This window comes from Taudactylus pleione, unplaced genomic scaffold, assembly GCF_031769625.1.
Source record: "Taudactylus pleione unplaced genomic scaffold, aTauple2 ptg001137l, whole genome shotgun sequence".
NCBI lineage: Eukaryota > Metazoa > Chordata > Amphibia > Anura > Myobatrachidae > Taudactylus > Taudactylus pleione.
The window spans coordinates 105,973-132,281 of NW_028285538.1; the positions used below are offsets into that span (position 1 = coordinate 105,973).

General features: G+C 42.8%; 1 protein-coding gene across 1 annotated transcript in view; it reads right to left on the minus strand.

Moving 5' to 3' along the window:
- LOC148453503 (plakophilin-4-like) overlaps positions 1–26,309 on the minus strand; it is a gene marked incomplete at its 3' end in the record, with an annotated part of 213,306 nt that overhangs the window by 103,713 nt on the left and 83,284 nt on the right. Inside the window, exon 2 of the mRNA XM_088462009.1 lies at positions 10,093–10,226. Within this exon, the coding sequence (XP_088318135.1) occupies positions 10,093–10,221 (129 nt within the window). The remainder of the gene's footprint in view (positions 1–10,092; positions 10,227–26,309) is intronic.

The window sequence follows — 26,309 nt, forward strand, 5'->3', positions numbered from 1 at the left end:
TGGTCCTGCTTTGGTCCAAGGTTATCTACAGAAAGTCTCAGGACAGTATCATGGGAGTTTGTGGCCGTCAAGTGCAGAAGTCCCAATTAACAATTATTATGAATAATGAAATATCTGCAAAATTCTCAGAAAAGAGAACAGTATATCCTCAATCAACACATTAGGGAGTATATTTTCATTGCACCGTTACATAGTTTTATTTTCCAGTAACAGAGAAAACTATTTTTCCAGTAACAGAGAAAACTATCAGAGATAGAAGGCTGAAATGATAAAACCAGTAACCCCAGGATTACCAGTATTGCTATACAGGCAGGATAAATTAGTGGATTAATGATGGAATAGATTTATTTATTTATTACCAGTTATTTATATAGCGCACACATATTCCGCAGCGCTTTACAGAGAATAGTTGGCCATTCACATCAGTCCCTGCCCCAGTGGAGCTTACAATCTAATAATCCCTACCTCATGCTCACACACATACACACTATGGTCAATTGTGTGGGGAGCCAATTAACCTACCAGTATATTTTTGGAGTGTGGGAGGAAACCAGAGTACCCGGAGGAAACCCACGCAAGCACAGGGAGAATATACAAACTCCACACAGTTAGGGCCGTAGTGGGAATTGAACCCATGACCTCAGTGCTGTGAGGCAGTAATGCTAACCATTACACCGTCTGTGCTGCCCAATATAGTAGATTAACTGTAGACAATTATCTGACAACAGAAGGAAATATAAGACCTGCGTATAGGAAATTCACATAAACAGAAGTGTCTCAAATATATTAATTTAACAAACAGAAAAAAGAAAAGTTAATCAAATAAACATACAATCTAAAATAAAATTATATAGACAGCTCAAGAAAGAAAATAATACCAGCAGTCTGCTAAACCAGGGATATCCGGAAAAAAAAAGTTCAAGTGCTCAGGAGTCAAAAAATTAGTAGGGTGTCATGACCCCATCAGCGGCATTGATACAAATATATTCCAATGTATCTGGACTGAAGTATAAATGTATTAAAACTGTGGGTTTAAGTAAGAAAGTCTCTCTATTAGCAGCAAATGGCAATAGGTGTATAGTTCCTCCATAAAGATCTAAGGTTACAAAGTCAATAGGCAGACTTGTTAAAACAAGTAATTAGAGACTCTCAGTTTTTATCCCCTCTGTCTGTCTCGGGAGTCCCGCTCATGGAATTGAGCAATCCAGCACTTGTTGTAGCGGGGAGGGAGAACCCGGAGTCCCACTCACGGAATTGAGCAATCCAGCACTTGTTGTAATGGGCAGGGAGAACCCATTAATGTGAGCACAGATGTGTAGCAAGTCTGTCCGAGCGTCCTCGGAGACTGTGCTGGGCAATACCTCCACCTGCGGCTGTAGTACAGTTAGCGGGATCGGGCAAGAGATGAAAGGATAGTTCCGTCCTCCAGTATGTGTAGTAATCAGGTGGTGGAGCCCTTAAGGGCTACACATCTGTGTTCACATTAACGGGGTCTCCCTCCCCGCTACAAGCAGCGCTGAATTGCTCAATTCCGTGAGCGGGACTCCAGAGACAAACTGAGGGGATAAAAACGGAGTCTCTAATTACTTGTTTTAACAAGTCTGACTATTAACATTGGAACCTTAGATCTTTACGGAGGAACTATACACCTATTGCCATTTGCTGCTAATAGAGAGACTTTCTTACTCATACCCACAGTTTTAATCCATTTATACTTCAGTCCAGATACATTGGAATATATTTGTATCAATACCGCTGATGGGGCCATGACATCCTGCTAATTTTTTGACTCATGAGCATGTGAACTTTTTTTTTCAGGATATCCCTGGTTTAGCAGACTGCTGGTATTTTGTACTTTATTTTTATTTTTTCATACTTTCTTGAGATGTCTTTATAATTTTATTTTAGATTGTATGTCATTTATTTGATAATTTAATAAACAGAAAAAAAAAAAGTCAATATATCTATGAGATACTTCTGTTTATGTGAATTCCTACGCGCAGGTCTTATATTTCCTTCTGTTGTCTTCAATTGCCTTAGAACCCTCACAGCTGGTTCTTTTGGACCTGCAGCGAATGGGAATTCTCTTTATTATATTTATTTATACATATTGGTACCCCCTATAGTAATTCGCAATCGCCCAGTTAATTATTTGTGTTTTTAGACAATTATCTGTATTGTTCTTGTTCCCATATAACGTCGTCAGTCTGTGCGACTCCTGTAACTGACAATTGCTGTTAGATATTATACGTATAATTTGGTGTCACCTATAAAATCTGCCAGTTAAACACAGACTAAATAAAACATGTACTGTGTTACACCTAAGAAACACATCTATTAAGACATGAACCAAAAAGTGCTTGCTACATTAAGTTCGTGTGTTGGTGCAGACATAATACAGATCTCATCTTAAGCACCCCACTAAGTAGATTAGGGTCTCTCCATAATACAAGGCTTGTAAACACAACACTAACAATGGTCTGCCAGAACTGGAGCTATTTACACAGCTGAAGATACAGTTAAGTGTGTGTAGAGCACCAGAGAGGATTTGTGCTATTCCATACAAAAAGGGAAGTCGCCTTTATTCCCAGACAAGGCAAGAACCTAACTAAGTGGAGATTAACATTCCTAGATCTTTGCTTAACTTTCACTATAAACATTCAGCATGATCAAATAATTCTGAAGAAAAATAACAGAATACTTAAATGTATTTATCTTACTATGTAATAAATTTGTAGCAACAATTTTATTAAAAAAAAAAAGTGTGTAACATTGATTTACTCCAGAAGGGGGGAGGGGGGACATCTTTGTGGATAGTGCAAGACAGCACCACCATAATTAACAAGCTCTTACAGTATGCCATCGACAAAAGCACTGCAGTATTAAGTGGTTCAAGTTATTTCTCATCAATGGGAGTACCAATATGGTGTGGAACTGCAATAGTAAGGGGTTCAATTTCTCATCAATGGGAGTACCAATATGGACTTTATGTAGAATTATGAAGCAAGCTCCAGGTAAAGTAAAAATAAATATTCACATAAAAGATTATGGCCCTCATTCAGAGCCACTCGCTAGCGGCAGTACGCTCGTTCCGAGCGATGTTCGCACATCTGCGCATGCGTACGGTTTTTAGTACGCATGCGCGAACCAGTCAGTGCGGCCGAAAATCGTTGGTACGCAATATAGCGAGGGCCTGCTATTTTGAGTGACAGAATGAGGCGTATGTGGGTGGTAACAGGGGAAGGTGCTTGAAAACGGGGAGTGGAGATCCGAACGCAGGCGTGCTTAAAGGTCAAAACGGGCGTTTTAAGGGAGTGCATAATTAATACAGCAGCGTCATTGACCACGTCACTTGTTTTTTTTTAACTCAGAACTGCTCGCAAAATAGCGGTTGAAAACACCAACCACAAGAATAGCGAGCAGTTCATACGCTGTACGATGTACTCGATTAATCTAATAAATAGCGGACATGACGTATGGTGAGAGCGGCCAGGGGGCGTTTTTATCAAATAAACGAGCGTATGTTTTGCTCGCTCGTTCAGACTTAGAGGTGGGAACAGACTGCAATTTGCGAACGGATCATTTGAATAGCCACCCCTTGTTTTTGAACGAACGACCACAAATAGCGAACGGCTCTGAATCAGGCCCAATGTTCCCTGGATATAAGCTGCAGAACTCTTTGGTAGCTATGTATTGCCTACTGATGACTGTAGACACGCATTCCTCATGTGTGTGTAGTTGTAAAGCTGCGGAAAGGAGATGCAGCAAATTTTGTTGGCATGTGGTATTTAGTGACACATTATAGACGAGCTATACATAAAGACAATGTGCATCCATACCCTCCTCACTTTATTCACAAAACCAATTCCTCTATCAATTTATTAGAAGGACTCAGTTACACGGTTAGGACTTAAAGTGGATCCAACAAGCTTTGGCGTCAGTATGGAGCTTGCAAATATTTATTTTTTTAAAAGGAGGAATTTTTTTTTTTTTTTGTCATTTGGTCATTGGGACGGACAATATTGTTTCAATCCACAAAGTGGAACCACTTCATACGCCCGTGTTTGTTGTAGCCCCCACTTTGTAATGCACCTAATACTTTTATGCTTGAGAAATGGAAATGTGAATTACGTTGCTGATAAAAGAAATGGAGAATAAAGCCATGTGATATGTGACAAAGGAATGTGCTATATACAGTTTAGTTTTTACTCACTAAGAAACCATAAGCTAGCTGTCTTCTGTCATCGTAGCAATGTAACAATTTATCTTTCTGCTGAAACTTTTGTGCCATTAATTGACTTCTCTGTGATGTCTGAGCTGTGGGGGCCAGGTCTGAGGAATCACAGAAATAGAACACTTGTGAAATTACACGAGATGACGGAAATGTCTCTGCTGTGGATATGGCAGTTCTGCAGCAAGCTTGGAGATGAGGGGGCATTTCAAGGCATGCCCATACAGGAGGGGGAGCACCTGAAGCCTGTACACTTTCCAAGCAATGGAAGTATTGCATTATAAAAGCACAGACAAAGTGACACAATTATAGAACCACTTAGTTAACCTATTTAAAAGATAAAACGTTTAAAAAAACACGTAATGCAAGGACTTGGCTATTTATCACTTAACGTAATTCTGATAGATACAGTAATCCATTTTATAATAATAGCAGTTTTGTAAAGCACATCCTGGGTTCTATCAGTCTACAGTTATATACCCTGTTTGTTATATTGATAGGTCTCCCCTCACAGAGCAGTGGCCCATGTAACTAGTTATACCAGGTCCAGGATTTGATTCCTTTTAAATCAGTTACTGAGACTGCAATAGGGAGACAGGCCAGAACGCCACTGAGAGTTTCCCATGGCACTGTTACTAGCAAGTAAACATGAAGGTATTACTCCTTTCACAAGAAATTGGTGAACAAATGATGCATATTTTACATTAGCTCTATATTTCACAGTATCTCATTATCACTTGGCAGACACTGGGAGTAGATGCGTAATACTCTGGTCGTTTCATAGATGAAATTTTGAAAATAACACAGCTTTAATGTCATTCATAAATGCATGTCTTTCTATAATGACTGAAGCAATAACAATGATCGCACAAAAGATTTGGAGGTAAATCCATTTTGGAGATCTAAATATTACGCTGATAATGCTTGGAGTCTGCAGTTAGCATTTTAATGCCACACTGTTGGCTGCGTGACAATGCGCTGCCCAGGGCAACTCACAGATGTTGCTGTGTAAGGAAATAAGGATCACAGTGCAGGATAACATAGATCATTCCTTTTAAGTGAACACCTGGACATTGCTAGACCACACTTCCACCCTGAACAGGTGTTGCAGAAAAATGGCTTCATGCTTGTTTGCCATACATGCACACTAGGTAAAAGAGGCTGATGGGCAGTGTGTAACCAGTAGCCCAGGACCTAATACAACTGGTCCCACCATGTAGAGCCCACAGATGCAGCAATCTATAACCGTGCTGTGACTTACACAGAACCACTCCTCAATAATGCACTCAATGATCTGATAACCAGGGAGAACAGCACACAATCATAGATAGCTCTGCCTTGGGGGAATCCTAGCAACAATACCCTGCAGAAGTGTCCTCATACACCTAGGGGTATATTTACTAAAGTGTAGGTTTTTAGAAGTGGAGTTGTTGCCCATAGCAACCAATCAGATTCTAGCTATTAGATACTATTTATCTAACACCTTCTAGAAGAGGATAGGTTGCTATGGTCAACAGCTACACTTTAGTAAATATACCGCATAGAAGGGGGGCGGAGGCGGTGGACGTGGCCTGGCTGTGGTTGCATTAGCGCCTGCTTAATCTCCATATATTATTCTGTTCCCCTGGTGGTATTGGGCTGAAACGTGCACCATAGGTGCCTTAACCATCACTGCACCTCCGGTGGTAGTTTGATTCCCCTGCGTGCCCACCGACTCTACTTACCAGCTCCGGTGCTGAAGACAGCCTCCTGGTCTAGTTGCAGTCCCGGCCACAGTTTCCTTCACGCTGCTCCCGGCACTCCTGTGTTGTCTGGCCCGCGGCAACCCCCGGTGTATGGTGTACAGAGCCCAGAGGTCATAGATGCAGGTGGCTGATCTGGCTCAATACTAACTTGCCACTACGCCATTCCATGCCGCCGCCATTTTGGGTGAGGAAGCTTTCTGCTGGATCCGCAGCCCCTGCCCTGCTTATCGCTTTCCTGGTGTCAGCGGTGTATGACTGCCTGCTTTGCTTCCACCTCTACCTCCCGTTAAGCTGCTCTGGAGGTTGGTTGATCCTGGGTGCGTGGGTAATTCTGCAGGGAAACTGCCCCTCCATGCACAGTTATCTTCTGTTACGTCCATATTGACTGGGCCCCACCCAGGCCTCCATTACACAGCTTCCATACCTCTTCACTGCTGGTTATCTCCTCTCATCTGTTATTCTGTATAAGGCAAGCATGGAGGCCTCGCAACAACAGATTATTCAAGCAATTACTGCCTCTACCCAGAGGCTTATCAGCAAATATGTGATTTACAGGTGGATATTCTCTCTCCTTGCTATATCCCGTGGAAGCCTCGAGAGGAAGTTGAGGTGTCTGAATCTCCATTTTCTGATCCTGCAGTTCACACTCCATTTGTGGAAAATCACTTAATGGATTTCTCCTTCCCAATGACTTGTGGTTCTCCCTGAATTTGATAAGCTTCGTCTTTTAATCCTATGGGGTGTGCCGTGGTTCCAGGAACTGTTACATTTTATGGCCGTTTCTGTTTGTTCTCGGGTGTGTTGGGACAGGACTGCTCCTTATGTTACATTCTCACAGGAGGCCAAAGCATGACCTGATTGCTATGCATTAGCCTATTATTTTGCCTTACCATTTCATGTATGTAATTTGTTATGAAGATATGACCTGCCCTAGTTTATTCAAAAGCTCTTCTGTAATTGCCCAGTTATTTGTATTATGTCTTTATATATCCTCTTAGCTACATATTTTTATATTATTTACTATTATTTGTGATTATTCTACTATATTTGGTTGTCATTTCTTTTTTATTTAAATATCTGTACACAATTCACTAATTTATACCTGACTCCTGCTCTGTGTAGATATTTTGTTTTTTTTGTGTATTTTATTGTGGTGGTTTCAGAGGTTTTTTTCTCATATAAATGTATGTGTACGAGTTATTTTAAGGGTAAAATGTACCTTATTTAGTTAGAGGACATTTATTTGGCTGTTTAGACATGTACATTATGTCTGTAATTAGCCTTATATCTAAATAAGTTTATGTATTTTATTATTTTATGGAATTACCCTGCTACAGTATATCTGGTAAAGGTCATTTCTTTGTTTAAGCAACCCAGGTATTCGTAATATGGCCGTTTCTAGCCTACTATATTTAACCTTTTCTGTATATATTTTTTTTTACTAATTTACAGAAATGTTAAAAGTATTTTACGTGAGGAGCCTGCTGAGTCTCATATATATGGTCACTTTTTTGCCCCAGTCACTTTTACGGTTAAAGTTTCTGCACATATACTAACACAATCATCTGAAAAAAATAAGAAAAATAAAAGTACATGGAACAAGCAGTGTCACTTACATAGCCTGAAGATTGTATATACAGTATGGCCTTTGCTTAATCTTGCACTTGCAGGTTCCTTTAAGTCATTGCTGTGGTTTTCTAAAATCATGATTCAACGCAGTAACGCTCCCCTACAATTACAGCAGTCCATTTTTCATTTAACACAGACTCGTAGTAGGAACAGTCAATCTTTTCATAGAAATGATACTAAAACCATTGTGTGGGAGAAAACCAAGAATACCAGCAAACCTCCGTTTTTCTACTCTGAGACTGTGACTTGGCAGAATCTGCAGTTTGTTTCCTTAATGCTGCCGGCTAAAACAAATTCAGAAGAGTGCGAATCATTCTTGTACTACAATGCACAATGGGGTTTTAATGGAGCTTGTCCATTGAGCAGCTAAGACTTTGGAGCATTGAGCAGAAACAGTTGGTACATTATTAGATTAGCTGCAGCTATAACCAAACAAGCCTATATTCAGACCCGACCCCCCCCCCCCCCCACCCTCCCTTAGTTTACAAAAATAATATTAGCATCACCAGCGACCTCAGCAATTACCCCACAGAGTGTTACGGTCTCTGGTGCAGCTGACCCCATCCCCAATACAGTTGGGATGGAAGCTGTACCCTAAAACAGTATAAAGGGATAGAAGTTATTTCCCTCGCACCACTACAGGGGCAAAAAAGGTGCCCCCCTCCACCATGCACACAATAGATAGGTGGAAGTTGTGCCCCGCTCAGCCCCACATGCACACTAGGAAGGAGTGGAAGCTGTACCCCCGCCCTCCACGTATAGGTACAGAATACAAGCCAAAAAAACTTGCCCTGGTCTATAAACTGCTCTTTATTACCAATTTTCCGCACAACATACTAGGGCGGAACTCAATTAGACTCGTTAACTGAACAGGTGCTAATTGATCGCTGGCCCGTATACAATTAGCCCCTATTGGAGAATCTCCGATAACTGTGCAGTTAACGGGTGTAAAGACCAAGTTAACTCATAGGTCCGTGAACTTATTGACAGACTCTTTGAGTTAACGTTCATTAACTGCACTTAACGCCCCTTTTAACGGCCGGTAGAAAGGAGCTTGGGTGAAAGAGAAGCTAATTGAATAGTATAAGATGATAAAGCCTGAGGCTACCTCCTTTTTTCACCCCAGTTAACTGCTCTAATTAAATTCCCCCCATATAGCCCTTTTACACTAAAACCAGGGTAATTGCAGGGTTAACCCGGGTAGCTCCTTGGTGTAAAAGGGGCCAGGGTTGGATTCCGTGTCGAGCGACCCGGCAATCCAACCCAGCTACCTTGCAGGGTTTAACACAGGAACAACCCGTGAAACCCTGCAGTGTAAACGGGTACCCCGGGTCATTCGACCCGGCTCCCATTTACAGTATGGGGGGGGGGACTTCCTGGTTTCTCTGCGCTTGGAGAGCGCCGGGAGAAGTGTTCCACTGCACCAGTGTGCAGTGTCAACGGCGCCGATTCAGAAATAATCCTGATCAGTGCCGCAGTAGGAAAGGTCTGTCCTGGGTCTGACCCGTTTTGGAACTGTGTTCCAAATCTCGGGTCAGACCCAGGATTTAGGTGTAAAAGCAGTATCAGTAACCAGTAGACATGTGATAAAGGGTAGTGTATAAATGAACAGGCCCAGTGCATGCTGTAACCAGACTGCAGAGGATGTGACGTCAGCACATATAAATCTCTTATACATACAGAGAGACATGTCTGACTCACTGTCCACTGATCCCTACAGATATCTGTTCCAGGACTTGCTGACTGTAGTAGCTTAGCATGATATGTCAGGATGGCAGAGTACACTGGCTGAGGTTTAACCACTCTCTCTCACTTATAGGTTTGTTGCAGCTATTTCTAATGAAAAATGTATATAAGGAATATAAAAATTGCTATATGATGGTGGAAAAAGGTAATGCAAAAAAAAAAAAAAGAAAATGAATAAAGAAGCTTTGAAGATATCTCTGTATGAAAACGCTTCAGTTCACAAACAGTAAACAAAATAACAAATGACCATAGAATTGCAGTTTACCACAAGGTTTGATTTTGACGCCACCAAAAAGGTGAACACAAAAGAAAGGAAAATAGAGGACATTCCAAAATATCTTCCAGCCCGATACGGAGACAGTAGTGACCACTAAGAGGAGGAGGAGGTAACAAATCTTTAGTACATCACCCCAACCCCACACTTGCAAAGTGTCTGTACGTGGGATAAGCCATACTACTTATCAAGTTCCCACTCTTTTATGATGTCACCACCATGGTTGTACATGGGGTTACTGTACACGGGGTGCTCATCCGGGTGACACTGCACACGCTCACAGAGTAATGACACCAAGTTATGACATTGTAGGTTGGAAGAAAAGGTCAGCGTGCAGAACACCTTGCTGTCCGGCCCTGACCAATTTACATACAACAGTGAGCTTCATACATTTAACAAAAAACTCTCCTTTTCTCTGGTCATACACTTAAACATTACTACAGGCATTAATATTAATGAGCATTTACCTGTTCTTTTACAGACGCTAAAATGTTTGTAGCCGTGGATTCTGGTTCCATGCCTGTGGTGGGCGGAGCTTCCTGGGGGGCTTTTTGTAGCCCCTCCTCCATCATAGGGGTCTGCTCAGGAGCTGGCATGGCACCTAACCAAAGAGGCAGAAAAAGGATTATATAAGCTGAAAATGAAACTCAGAGCAATGTGTATTATGAATGCAGTAAACGGTTGAATTCATTTGGTTTATGCTTTGTCACCTTGCTGTGTAATTTCACCACCTCCCCCAGAAAACCCCAAGCATGTGCAAGACTGGAGCCATCACCATGTACTTCTGAGTTTCTACCTGTCAAACATCCTTCAATATCAGGCTCCCCAGGATTACCCTGCAATCGGTTCAGGGCGTTGCCTGCATGTAAACTATCTGACTGTACTTTTCAAATTTCCGCTGGTTGTTGAAACCCGTCCTGTCATTTATTCAACAAGCTCAGCAATCAGCCCAATCAAGAGGGACCACAGGCTATTAACGTAACTGTTAAAAGGATAGTGTCTCTGAAAAAAAAACCAAATATCTGGATTGCTATTGTCTGGTGTTCTAAGTGTAGGGAGGTAATTTAGAGTAAAAAAAAGGAAGAGAGACTTTATCCATGGTTAGTGACACCACAGAGTGTAGGGAGCCCCTGCAACCATCTGCAATCATGACGTGATTAAAATGAATTGCGCCTGACATGAAAACTTACAGTGCTTTATAATCATTAGGATATGCTTTGTAGAAAGTGCTCGATATTCAAAATGATCAATACACAACCTGCATTGTTCAAACGTAAAAACACAAGTACTACACACAAAAGAGGCACAGAACGATAGCAGTGTGTTCTTAACTACAGCAGAGAAGTGAATTAAAACAGATTATTAAGTGATTACTGCAGGTGGGGAATACTGAAACCAACCATGTGGAAGGATCAACAGAGAGGCTTTAGTGACGCGCAGAGAGTGGAGTAGGTGAAAAGCTATAACTATACACAGACGGCAATGAGTTAGCTAGTTCCTAAAACCCGGAACTGGCTCAGGTATAAAATGCTGACTAACTGCACAAAATCACAGTGTGCTGGGTGTAATTATCATGGTCTTTGTAGGGTTAAGCACTCTATGACCAATGTGTGATTAGTTCACATACAACTGTCCCAGCAGCCAATTGTGAGCAGCATGTGGGACTGTTATAAGGGGCTATTTCCACTGGGAGATGGGAAGCGATTTTACAATGGGGCTTATATGGACATGGGGTGGGGTGGGGTGGGGGCGTGTTTGGGGAAGAGAGTATCAGTTAAGTGGTTAAAAATCACATCTATCAAGACAAAAATAAGGATAGTGCCATAGGAAAACTTGTAACCTTTGTAGGTCAACCTGTTTTCATGTAATTAAATGATTGAGTCCACTTACAGCCATGCGTTTACTCTCTCTCCTCCCCCCCTCCTTTTAATGTCAAAATAATGTCATATATGGAAAACGATCATAAAGCTGCACAAAAAAGAAAGCAAACAGCGCGACACTGCCTGGCTGTATGTATAATGAACACCGCATTGGTATGTAGCAATAACTGCGTATGAAAGAAATGGTCTACAAATAGAGCTAGACCATAGAATGCTGCAAGACACACACCTGCAGAAAGCCTTAAACACACAATCGCTCATGTGAACTCCCCCACATCCTCAGCAGCAATTAAAGGAGTTATTCGGCTGATTAATTTGACAAATCGCCTCCTATTATTTTATAACACAGTAACATTCAGCTTATACTGTGCTTCTTGTGCGACACCTATTTTCTATGTTAATTGCCAACTGTTATGTAAACTGGCATATCGGCCCCTGAAGCGGAGTTGCAACTCCGTAGGTGTAAGTATACAGTATTTACAGAATATCATTAACACATGACACCTGGGATATTTAGCCCTAAATACCTGCTCTGTAGAAAATGTTCAAGGTACACATAAATAGTGTGTGCGCTACTAATACCCCTTTTCCACCAACATCCTGGGTCACTGGACCCAGGTTATTTTTTAAGAACCTTTTCCATTGAGCTGTGACCCGGGTAGACTCAGGTTATTGTGGCCCAAAGAATAGTATAGCCACGTAGCCCTTGAAGTGGCGCACTGCAAAGTGTTTACGCAGGGCCTCAATATTCACAATGGCTCCCACACACACTCCACCCCTGCCCACTCCCCAAATACAGGGACACAATTTCTTGGCGACCCTGGTAGAACGTTTTCTGCCTCCCACTAAATCCTAAAACTGCAGCAGGGAACATTCTGATGATCTGATTAGCTTGAGGGTATTCTATCCCCAACCACTCAATGGCACTCATTCAGAGTCCATCACAAGAAGCGATCGCTCACTCTGAATGAGGGGGGCGGACACTTCTTGTTTTGAAGTGCTGCCTCCAGGTCGCAAGCTAAGCTGTGGGTTACCACCCACAGCTTAGCTTGCGATCAGGGTGATGGTCGCGATGGTCATCACCCTAAGGTTGGGTCTGGAAACTCGTAAGCCCCAGGGAACTTCCTGCTCTGTTTGTCAGGAAGTTCCCCACTGACATCATCAATGTCAGCGGGGCCGTCCCCAAACGGCAAGCGTTCTGGCTGGAACGCCTCAGTTTGGCCGGGCACGCCCCCGGCCCGCCCAGCAAACGAGGCAAGCTGTGACTCAACATCGACAGCTCGCCCCATCTGCTACGAGACCCCTAGCGACGGAGCGCCCGTCGCTAGCCGGGTCTCGCGCATGCACACGACGGAGCCAGCTCCGTCGTGCGCATACTCTGTGGGGACCATCGACCCGGTTGCGAGCGCATCGGCGCTTGCAACCGGGTCTGGATGAGACCCAATGTCTATAGGGGAAGATGTATCAACTTCTCCATCAAAAGAGGACAAGTGGAGAAGTTGACCATAGCAGCAAATCAGCTTTTAGCTATCAATTACATGCTATAAAATGATACCTAGCAGCTGATTGGTTGCCATCGGCAACTTCTCCACTTGACCTTTTTAAAATGTTTGATACATCTCCTTGAGAAGCGTGCAGTCTCCTATTTGTCCTTTTTCAGCTGCTAGAACATTTCGCCTTGTTTTCATAGGGAGGGCACTGATGTTAATGTTAGATAGGTTTTTTTATTTTCAGCCTGAATGAGAAAACAGTAATTTATAGAGACCGAAACACTCCCAGAAATAAATAAAATGAGTCACTTTAAAATGAAAACTAAAATAAGTCACAAGTAACTTGGGCTTTCCACCGCAAGAGGAAACCACGGGTCCCACATGAAGTCACACAAGTATAAACACTTTGCTGCTCTAATTACTGACTATATACACAAAACAATAACCCACATAGCAGTCACACAAATAAAAAATAGATATTAAGCAATACGTTCCCCACTAAGGTACAGAAAGTACCCACATAACACTTCCAGCTATAATATTATCAACAATATTAGAACACCTACGCCTAACATACTACAAAATTGTGACGGAATAGGACAAGGTGGAAACCATGGGGGTGGGGATTAAATTCTCCATCATGTTTGGGGTCACACATCATGGCAAAAGATGGTACACCAATAAGGGGTGTGTGATATCGTGGAATCAGTACATTTTAGAAATGTAGCGACTCCAGCTCCATAATACAAATATGTATAAATATTACAGAGGTGTGCAAATTATTAGCCTCAACAACAGATTTTAGTACATTTCATAGATTTCCTGACTTACTTCTCACATACTTAAGACTTCAAAACTGTTTTGCAATGTAATAAGGTATTTTCAGGTGTTATCCAAGATTCTAGGTCCTCTATTCAAAAAATATTGGTAGGGAAACTTTGTTTTTTGAAGGTGGCAGAAGAGAACATAGATGTCCATCCCTGGCCAGGTAACAGCCCAGATGCAAATCCAACGAGAATCTTGGGGTAATTGTAAAGAAAACAGTCAATAAAAAGACGACTAATACCACCAAGACTGGCCCCATAGAAGAGCTAATCAGAATATGACATAGGGATAAAGACATCAAGAAAAACTGTGAAACTCTCATGAACAGCAGCCAAACTGTATCACTGATTATAAACAACAAAGGATATCATACATAGGGGTACATGTACTAAGCCCTGGAGAGAGATCATTTACCAACCAATCCTAACTCATTGTTTTTTAAAGAGTAAACTGACAGGAGCTTATTGATTGGTATTTTATCTCTCTCAAAGACTTAGTACATCTTCCCCAATAGTATTAATAGATGTAAACAGTGTGCAAATTAGAGCGTTTTACAGAAAAAGTGTGACTTTGTTTTAAATTCCTTTGAGTCTATTATAAATTTGCCTACCTCTGTATATAAATATAGGCGATCACATTAACACATGTACAGGTGTGTTGGTAGTGGTGCAGGAGATAGCAGAGAACTAATGATGGCCCTGATTTAGAGTTGGTGCAAACTGCACTTTTTGAACAAACCGTGTAGGTGCTGCAAGCAAGGTGCGCAAATGCATTTTGTTTTCTTCCAGTGAAAATACGACATGATTTTACATGGTGCATGCATGCATTGTAATCAGTATGATCTGCTGCCGGCCGCATGTGCCTAATACAAACCTCCCCCCAAGTGCCTAAATCTAATCCCCCCTTACCCGCAGCCTAACCCCAAGTCTCCCAGGGGAGTTCCTAACCCTAACCCCCCCTTCCCCTAGCCTAACCCTGTCCCCCCCCCCTCGGAGACCCTAACCCTCGCCCCCCCGCGGCTGTCCTCGCCCGGCTTACCTTCAATCGGGATGACGGGCTCCCGGCGTAGGTAAAATGACAGGCGTCGGGATTGTCGACGCCTGTCATTAGACCTTTGCTAGGATTAGACAGTTGGGATGCCGACGGTCGGCAACCCGACTGCATACCCATGCACTTACAGTACATTTTAGAATTAAGCTAGTCTGTGCCTACAAAACAACGTCTGTCTTTTACATAGTACGGCCCCTTGAGCTGCAAGAAAAATGGGCAAAGTCCCTTGGCTGTCGGGGAATTTCTTCAGAGCCCTTGGAGGAAGCGCTTCAAAAAGGCAGCAGAGGCCGAAGCTGCTGCTCAGGTACCCAGAGCACTTTATCCCAGCAACAGCCGCCTATGGCTATGGGCACTGGTGACTTTATCCGGCTCCCCTGCATTATTATTCCCTAACCCTCCCCCCAGTGCCAAACTCTAACCCTAATTCTTTTCTTAACCCCAGTACTTATGGTCGGGATACTGGCACCAGGATTCTGACAGGTGTCGCATTTCCAGCGCTGGCACCCTGACTGTCTGTATTATAACTTCATCCTATAATAAGACGACATGTATGTCACAAAGCTGCTGTCAGCAATCAGCTAAGCTTTACATGGAAGTCCTTAAGTGCTACTTGGGGAAAAAATAAAAAAGCGATCAATGCCAATAACCGATGGGTTTCCTTGGATACAGCAGGTTTATGCAATTTGCACTACTAAAAATTAAATAAATAAGAAGAATAAGCTAATAGGTAGTGGCATAAGGAGGTCTGCGGCTGCTGAGGGTGCCCTGCAGTGTAATGCCCTTTAATGCCACAGTGTTCTGCAGAGAACAATAGCAGAGCAATTAATAGCATTGCAAACAAACAAGAAATTACCGCCTGACCTTTTGTGTCCAGACTAGCTGAACGCTATGTTCTCAAAGTGGAGGAGCATTTATACTGAAATACACTTAATGTTTATATCTCAAGGCTTCATATTTCAACAGGTAAATAAGTGGTCACTGCAGCATCTGTGGCACAATAGGAATAAAAAGGTGTAAAAATGACATATTAAAAATAAAATGCAAGTAAACTTGTGCGGTATTACCGGTGAATGCACTTATAGCTCACAAAAAGCAAAGCTCAGTAGAAATAGTACAATTGTAATTGTTCCAGTTTGGTGGCAGAATACACTAAAGTATGTCACAGACTACACAGTTCTATTGGTAATTTCTGTCTTTCTTCCACTTCATGAAAGGTTATCTATTCACAATCTATATTTTATCATGCAGTGTATAGACAGCAGCTATATATTCTGCTCTCTGCTTCGCTGTGAAGCCTGTCATGGCTGTCAGAAGTCGCAGTGTTTATTTAGGTGGACGAGTAGAAAAGCTTTCTATGACTAAGTAGGTGGGGCTAAAACTGAACAATATACAGTTCATATGTGATAACGTCAATGCTGCAGTTTAGTGGTCATGTACCTTCAGGAATTCATTGTAAGAATTTTTTTAATGTATCATAAATCCAAAATTATGCAGAGATAATTAAAAATGTTATATTGTACATAACTCCTTGTCCCCACCTCCCTAGGATATTCAGATGAATTATGCCTACTACACAGCGTCAGAGTAAAGCTGGGTACACACTAGACTATATATTGTACAATTTGTCCTTTTGAGGCGAATCGGAACGACAAATCGTCCATATTGTCCAGTGTGTCCACACTATTGCGCACTCCCGTGCGTCGTTCATCACACCTTCAGAACTGCCTGTAGTGCAGGCAGTTCGCAAGATCCGGTGGCCGGCATTATGTTTCTGGATGCGGTACGGGAACGAAATATCGGGCAGTCGTACGCTAGATCATGCAGTGTATACGAACCGCTGTAGCATCTGCCGTCGCTGGGTACACACACCGTCTAGTGTGTAGCCGGCTTTAGACTATCATACCATTGTACCACGGAGAGCCAAGGATAGGCCATAAACTGCCAAATGAAGTTCTCTTAGTGGCACAAATAAAACCAGTTTATAGTACATCAGAAGGAGATACATTTCTGTATACATATTATCTAGTGTTTATGTCTCATTTCCATGCCACTCAGACGTGTGTTTGCGGGGAGACAGGTGTATAGGGGTCTATTTACTAAGCTTTGTTAGGAGATCAAGTGAACGGAGATTAGGTACCAGCCAATCAGCTCCTAAAGGTGGGTACACACTATACAGATATATCTGCAGATCGAGTGAGCTGCAGATATATCTGCAGATGATGGTTGTACGTACACACTAAACAACCATCATCTATGCCCGCCCACAGGTCCCGGCAGGCAGGGGGGCATGTTCCGGCAGGCAGGGGGGCATGTTCTGCCCCCCTCCTTGTGGCTGCCGCTGTGTGTGTGTACGGGCGGCCTTCCGACCGCCCATGTACACCTGCCGATGGACAGATATGTCTGCAGACATATCTATCCAATGGCTGTGCAGCATAGCCAATGCAATATGTCAGTGAACGCTGACATTCACCGACACATTGCGGGTACACACTGCCCGACGGGCAGCAGATACGTTGGCCGATCAATTGATAGGCCAATGTATCGGTCAGTGTGTACCCAGCTTAACTGTCATTTTTCAAACACAGCCTGTGAGATGGCAGTTAGGAGCGGATTGACTGGTACCTTACCTCCGTTTACTTTTATCTCCTAACAAAGCTTAGTAATAGTCTGGGAGTACATGACGCAACAGACATCAGATGCCTGAGAAAAACAATACAATGTATTTTCAACAGCCTGAGGAGCTTTATGAATGAATAGCTGTAATTTGGTTTGGTTTGTGTTTCAAGACTGCATTAGAAGCTCACACCAGATTCATTAGTTACATGGCGTAACTCTGAAGTCTTTGTAAAGTGGCTACCCGTCTCCAGCCAAGCTGTTCCCTGCAATGATCATTGACGTAGTTCAAATAGCCTCAGTGAAGATACATTTCTCTACTATATACCTGCAAGAAGACAGAATTAAACTACTGCTTCCAGTATAGGTGTTGATAATATGAGTAATGCAAAGTTCACAGAAGTTTTGGATATTAAACAGATGGCTTGTAGACCTGCAGACGTTAAGACGCCCACACATTTAAAATGTAGATACCAAGCAGACTTTAGACATCTTGAAGCTTCAAAATAAGCCGTTTGAGATCTTTCCAGCAAGTCATGCAAATTGATATCTATATATATCTATTTATTTTTAAATTAGTCTAAAAATAAAGCACTGCATGCAGCAGTCAACACAATACATGTGTATATTCACAAGCCGCTCGCTGCTGTGATACGTTAGTTAGGGTTTAGTTTTTAAACCTCTTGGATTCTGGGGCCCTAACCACACCTTAAGTATAAAGCTCGTGTTTCTGCTCTGTAATGATCTAAAGATTAGCCACACACTGCAATTGTGCCAAATTCACATCACCCTCCCCCATTTATTCTTGCGCTCAAAATAAAATGAGGAAATTCAACTCTTCCCTTTCCTCACTGACATTTTCCATTAATACTGCTGTGAAAGAGACACTGATTGATCGCTGCCCTGCAGATAGGAACCACTGTTTGAATCAGAAGGAGAGCAAGCTTAACAATATGAATAGAGTTTGATAAAATAAAGGTTAAAGGGGTTCCAGTTATTTCACTCTAGTAAATGGTAACATTCTATTTTGGCAGGGGCAAAAATATAATATGGAAAGTACCAAAAAAGTGTGACTTGTCGGCTCAACAAATCGTGTCCACAAGGAGTTAAGCCCCAACTCTAATGCCGCGTATCCACTAGGCCAGGGGTCTTCAAACTTGGCCCTCCAGATGCTGTGGAACTACACATCCCAGCATGCACTGCACATAGTTTTAGCATGCTGTAATATCAAAAAGGTGGCAGTGCATGCTGGGATGTGTAGTTCCACAGCAGCTGGAGGGCAAAGTTTGAAGACCCCCTGCACTAGGCGATTAAAATGAGCGACTGAACGATAATGACATCGTTAAATCGCTCATCATTCATTCACAAACCGGCATTAAAATGTTGAAAACAACCAGGGATGTGCTCCCGCTGGTTGTTTTCGACATCAATCATCGCCTGAACATACCGGTCATTCTGCCGTTAATGACAGATTGGGCATGTTCGGGGATGAGGGAGGATGCTTGCACTGAATGACATATCGTTCAGTGTAGGCACTACAGGGGATGAGGAACGACTGTACAATTACAATGTTGTAATCATAATGTCGTTCCACTAGTGGATACACACCTTAAAGTTTCAGCTTGATTGAGAGTAAAGCCAAGCCGAATGTTGATGTTAAGAAATTCCGCAGCGGCCAAACTGTAAACTACTTGAGCCTACACCACCCATGTTCTAGTACTATATTCTGCTGCAATCCAACAAAACCTCTGGATAAGAGGAGTGACACAGCTGGGGAGTCAGTATGCAAATCTACAGAACAGATCAAATCTGTATTTTGCACTGCAAGTCAACAAATAAAAATGTACTGCCTAATTTAAAAGTAAACCGTGCAAGACGTTATTGTGTGGGATGGTAAATTTAGAATGTAACCATATACATCTAATAGGAAGAAGCGATATCACACAGGCAGAAAGCCTTATAATCAATGACTCAGTGCATTATAGGCTGCATTTAAGGACAACCAATCAAATACAAGTTTTCAGCAGTCCAGTATGGTCAGCCTAATGAAAGCTAGTACCGGATTGGTTTCTTATAACAAAGCTGGCCACATACAAGATCTATGTTCAATTTGGCCATATGTATGCAACCTGTGTATGACTGAGCACTGGTTTAAATGGCCATATTCACACTGGATTCTCAGACAGGGTAGACAAAGATGCAACAGATTTTATATGGAGCTCATTTTACAACCATGTGTGCATTTTCCTCATAAAATGGCTGCCATCAAATATGCAAGAGGCAGGCACACATCAGGGGCCTTATCAAGAGTTGACGTCTTATGTATTTTAAGTAATGCGTTTCTTAACATACATCTAATGTAAAACACTGCAGTATTTCCAATTATAGCAAAGAGATGCAGAATGACCATGTTATACTCAGAAAGGTTGCAGTGTAAAGTAATGGAGCTTTAAAAAGGTAATAACGCTTCAGTGTTTTTGTTTTATCACTTGCACTGTGGTGAGCCATTCTCAGCATAATATGATTTACACTCCTTCCTGTAAACATGCATTTTTCTCGGTTTGTATGAATGGATTTACAATCGCTCCTTAAATGCACTCTATTGTTTACGGAAAGAGGCATTATACAAACTTGTGTGCCAGAGCTAAGCTGTGCATCGCAATTATATTTCCTATTCTTCCTGCAATGTGAGCTTTTCTGTATAGAACGCTTGTAGACAGGAAATTAGGCATTATTTTTAGCATGTATGTTATAAATACATGCAAAGATGCATTGCTCATTGACATTCCCCTGTAAAGTGTTTCTTCCCCACTATAATTACAGACAGCTGAAATTACTTCCACAACATTTGGATACAGACCCTATGGAATCTTAAGCTGGCCATACACCTGCACGACCAGCATACGTCCCGATTCACCATCCGACTCCCCGGAGCTCCCTGGCAGTCCCGGCAGCATATTTGTTGTTTTTCTTAGCACAGGATCTGCCGTATGATCGATCCTGTGCCTCACGCGCTCATTAGGGAAACAGTCACTGAAATTACTTGAATTGCCACACGATGGATCGCATGAACAAAATAAACGGCACGATCTGCACACGATAGGATGGAACATGTGTGCTGCACATCTGACCATAAGATCCGATTATAGGAGCTGCTGGAGCACGCATCGGATCGTATCTCGCTAAAAAAATACACGATTTTCACAAGATCCATCATATGACTCGTCGAAAATCAGGCAATCGGCCCGAAATCGTGCCGGTGTATGGCCAGCATTATACTGGTCAACCAGCAGAGACTGAAGATATTTGCTATGTTTAACAACACTGGCCCTGCCCCTCGTGTTTGAACACACAACCTGCATTTTTGCAAACGGTTAGTCACTGTGCTTATTTAGTTAGGGAATCACTTCCCTCCTAATATGGAGATCTGCAGCATGAGCTAAACACTCCAGCAAGTTTAGGTCTACTTGTATTCAACACAGCAATCTGTGGCCAGAGACCTGGCCCAAATGGTGTCAGCTGATAAGTTCATTTGAAAATGGTGCGCGGCATGAGGGTTATCAGTGCTATGCACCAATTTCAAACAAAATGCCGGTGCCAGGTATGGAATTTAAATACTTAGTTTTGCCACAGCCCGAAGCACTCTGGCGGCTGCGGTGCGTAATAGTTAAAGTCCTGGCTCTGAGGGAAATCGGCAAGGTGCAGGGAGCAGCACAAATGTAATTTAATGTTTTGGAGGCGCTGCAAGCCCCGGACTAGCTCCAGTGATGAAGATGTTTACACAGAGCAGATGCAGTCGGGACAAGTCCTAGGATGCAGGGCTATGAATTTCCAAACGCTGGGGGACCGGAAGAGCACCAGTACCCCAGTGCGGAGAGAAGAATCAGGTACGCTGCAGCCCAGACCGAGTCTAGTGGCTGTGGCGATATGCAGTTAATCCCAGTGCACTGCATCGGGGTAGTGTAAATGAAGAGCCACTGCTGTCAGGTCGTAGTCCCAGGCTGCAGGGCTGAGTGCCAAACATTGAGGACTGAAAGCCTAGCTCCCTCTGCCCGAGCACTATCTAGGCTGTGTGCCTTATGCTGGGGATCGGGGACTCCTCACTGTCCATTAAGGACAATGTTAAATGTGTGCATGCACATTACCTCGATTGGTAAAGGGACCCAGGGCGCTCTTACCCCCTGTGGTATTGTGTAAAAATGGATAAAAATGAGGGCCTGCGTACCCTGAACGGTTATATACTCTGAAAATGAGGAAGGACTGTACTTACGACATCTGAATGCTGCGACTGGCCCAAGCACCGTGAGCAATAAACATCTTGCCTTACCCAGGTGGTGTTGCAGCAGCTTGTCCACACGAAACCAGAAGTATGCTGTGCCGGTGGTAGGAGCCTGTGTGGAACTAGCGATTCCAGGTGACAGTTGAAAAAAAGTGTGTCAGACTACACAGTCTACTATACCCCGGGAAGGTTTTCCATTAGATTTTGGAACATGGCTGCTGGGATTCACAGTTGATCAGCCACAAAAGCATAAGTGAGGTCAGGCGACAAGGCCAGGATCACAGTCGGCATCCCAATTAATTTTAAACACTTATTAGGATACAGGTCAGGAATCTGATGCAGGCCAGTTCAGGTCTTCCACATCAAACCCTTTTTTGATGGACCTTGCTTTGTACCCAGGACATGCTGAAACATGATAAGGCCTACGCCAGAACGCTGGGTGCACACAAATCTTTAGAATGTCATTACATGTTATAACAGATTAGAACTAAGGTGCTAAGGTTAAACTATGAAAACCGGACCCCACATCATTATTCTTCCTCAACCAAATAATACAGTTGGCAGTACAGATTTGTAAGGAAGTGTTCTCCTGGCACCTGCTAAATCCAGATTCATCTGTCAGGCTACGATACGGTGAGAAAACTGTTTCATTGTCGCAAAACGCTTTCCACTATTTCAGAGTCTAATATCGGTGTGGTTCCACCACTCCTGCCTAGGTTTGGTATTGTGCATGGTGATCTGAGGTGTGTGTGTGGTTGCTCGGCCTTAAAAACCCAAAACAAACCGTTTTTGTACTGCTGTTTCGTCCAGAAGCAGTGCGGAACTTTATAGTGAGTGTTGTAAATGAGGATAGGGCATTTTTACTAGCTATGCACTCAAGCATTTGGGGGTCCCATTCTGAGACCTTGTGTGGCTTACCGCATCACGGCTGAGCTGCTGCTTCCCTGGGAGATTTCCACTTCACAATAGCAGCACCTACAGTTGACCAGAGCAGCTCTAGCAGGACCAAAAAAAAAACAAAAAAAAAAAACATACTTTTTGGAAAGTGACCGTGCCACGTTGAAAGTCTCTGAGCTCTTCAGTACGGCCTATTCTACTGTAAACGTTTGACTAATGAGATTATATACACTTTCCATAAACGGGTGTGGCAGAAATAGCCAAATCACTAATCAGTGGTGTAGCCTGATTTACATATACCATGACTAATTTGCAGCTGGCAGAAAAGTTACCAGAGTACTTCCACTGATGCTATATAGTTTGGGGACCCAACATCCCTGTACAAAACCAAAATGACAAGCCATCCCCATTTTCCCTGCCTGCTTCAAACTGAACAAGCGGTTCCTACAAGAATATGTTCACTCCCAAGTAATTGGAGTATCTGGGGAACTAATATGTAACTGGTGAACTCTGAAAGTATTTGCCTAATCGTCACCTTCTGCCATCTGACATCAACTGAGATCATTGATTTGTGTATTATAAAAGAACTAGCAGTGCCTACCCGTCATTGTCGAGTGATTATTAATTTTATTCAATTATGCAGAGTGATTATTAATTGTATTCAATGATACTGAATCGATGATTAAAGTATTATGTGGATGGGGACTCTCTCGCCTGGTTGTCAGTAAGATCAGTCAGTCTGCCTGCTTGGAGCCGTGCAGGCAGTGTGGTAGCCACGCCCCTTCCATCTCTTTCAGTCCTCTCATTCACTGCTGTCCTCCATAGCCTGTCAGCCACAAGCTCCGCCCCCCCAGATTACAAGAGGAGAACCCCAGTAACATATATACAGTAATATTAAATCGATTTTTGCTAAATATCTTCCAATAAACCTTTTATACCCAATAATAATAAAGAGAGAATGGAACCAGTTTATCTTTAACCATGCCAGCCAGAAGCAATTGAATGCTTTGTTTAATAAAGACGTGAAAATGTTCTATTCCTGCTTTTAAATCCTAAATTACAATTGTGTTAGAAAAGAACGATAATAATTGTCTATTTCTATTAAAATATAGAGTAAAAAAATCTTAAAAAGATTAATAGCTATGCTTTCCTAAGCAGCAGGGTGCCGATTATAACACAGCTCATCGCTACCGGGGTCAATAGCTAACTGTTAGGACCGGCTTTCAAAAAAAATAAATAAAAAAGTATTGCTGGGTGAAGTAGGTAAGCATATCCACTGGTGAATTACCGGTTTGGAGTCTTTCTGCGCAACGGAACCTGAAACGATTATGAAACCGAAGACGGAAGCAAATTCAAACAGCTCTGGCATCAAGGGTGTTAAACGCAAACCCACTTTGGAATAAAAAAAGAATCTATCAGGAACATTTTTTAAATCGAAGATTATGATTTTGTACCTTTCATAAGGCAGGGGGGACTGACATAAATGACTAAAGCTGGGTACCTTGAATCAGGACAGATAACAATAGCTGGGGTTGTAGAGCTCTATTTTCCCTTAGGTCCACTAGACAAAACTCCTATATACTGAACCTGTATAATCAGCAGCTGATCAGGTAAAACTCTCCCAATCAGCCGTGCAGTGTGTCCCAGTCAGCTGTCTGTGAGCCGGGTACACACTGTGCAGACAGCACATTGTGTACGGGCCTCTATGGGATTGGCAGTTAACAGTTAACAGCACGAGATTCGACCACCTGATCACGGCTGTCTCAGAAGCGTTACAAGCCGTTTAACGGCTAACGCTCCTGCATCAGGACAGCGTACACACCTATACAATCCAAGGGCCGTTCTCCAGATATTGAAAGAACGGCCCGATGGGATGGGTACAGGATGCCAGTGCTCGGGATCCCGGCGGTCAGAATTCCAACGCCGGCATACTTACAGGGTTAGAGTACAGTCACTTGTAGGTCTGTATTCTAACACTCCCCCTCTCCCTACCCTAACCCTTCCTCCCTGGTGCCTGACTCTGACCTCCACCTCTAGTGCCTAAACTTAATCTCCCCCTCCCCGCACCCTAAACCTAACCCTCCCCCCAAACCCGCTACTTACCTTCGGGATTCCGCGCCGGCATTCTGAGTGCCAGAATTCCCGCGGTCAGGACATTGACCACATCCCCGGCCTGCCGATTGTAGAGGTGTGTACCCAGCTTAGCCTGTCATGCAGTTTTTAATAAAAATCTAATTCATTGTAAAGCCCAAGTTAAAGTAATTGGAAGGTACAAATAGTAACAGATCTATACTGAGGGGTGGTAGGTTGGGATACACTACATAAACCACCGGCCCTCCCTCTCTGTGTAGTTTGACGTTATTGCTATGTAGCTCCTGTGACTACTTGGAGCCAGTTTGAGATGAGATTGCAGAGCATTTCTTTAGAGCGCTCAGCGAAGTGAGCATGTTCCTGACTGTACACGGGCTGCTCACACTGGGATACTTCATATTTACAGCTGGCCAGATAATGGGAAACCTCAGGCTGACCTATAAGGTGACTATACCTGTTTTATAAAAAGGTGCCAGTAGGTGATATGGAAACCATTAAACATACAAGTTGATATTAAAGGACATATTGTCAATGATACACATAAACATAACTTCCCAACTTTTGAGAACCTTGAATAAGGACAGATAACAATAGGTGTGCAGCCAAGTCATGAAAACTAGCATTTCTTACATTAGTGGTGGAGGCGGGTACAATTCTATTTTCCCTTAGGTCCACTAGACAAAACTCCTAAATGCTAAAATCCCCCTAGTCAATGTAAATGGATTTTAATTATTTAAAAAAGGACCCATGTTGCAAGTCATAAATCTGAATATGCACAAAAAAAGACAACTGAGTACATACTACTTATTCTGGGAAAAGAGAAATCTTATCAACATAATTATACTCCCCCCAAATTCTTTAGATTTCACAATACACTAATTCCTAAGAGATATTGGACCTCATTCAGAGTCGGTCGTAAGCGGCCGCTCGGTAGTACCCAGCGATGTTCGCAAAACAGCGCATGCGTAAGTTTCGCAATGTGCGAGTGCAAACTAGCTGTTGCGATCGGAAATTTTTCTCTCCTTCAACTTGGCCAGGTCGTTAGTTTGAGTGACAGGATGAGGCGTTTGTGGGTGGTAACAGGGGAAGATGCTTGTGAACAGGGGAGTGGAGATCCGAACGCAGACGTGCCTGACTAAGCAAACAGCGTTTTATGGGAGTGCATAATTAACTAAGTAGTGTCATGGCACATGTGACATGGGAGGTTTTGACACTGACTTGATCGTAGTGCTTAACAGAGGGTATAGTCGACCTTAAGCTCTACGACCAGCTCCGATGGTTCCAGACTGTCTCGATTAATCCTTATATGCCCGGAGATGACGTGTATTGCGAACGAGAAGGGGGCGTGTTTTTAGTCTTACGGACGCATCCTCCCCTCGCTCGTCCAGCTAACGATCCCATCTTAACAATGCAACTTGCGAGCGTTTCATTTGCATATCCGACCCCTTTTCCCTTACAACCGAGCGGCCGCAACGACCGACTCTGAATGAGGTCCATTGTGCATTACACAATATATATATTTTATTACCATTATCATTTATTTATATGGCGCTACAAAT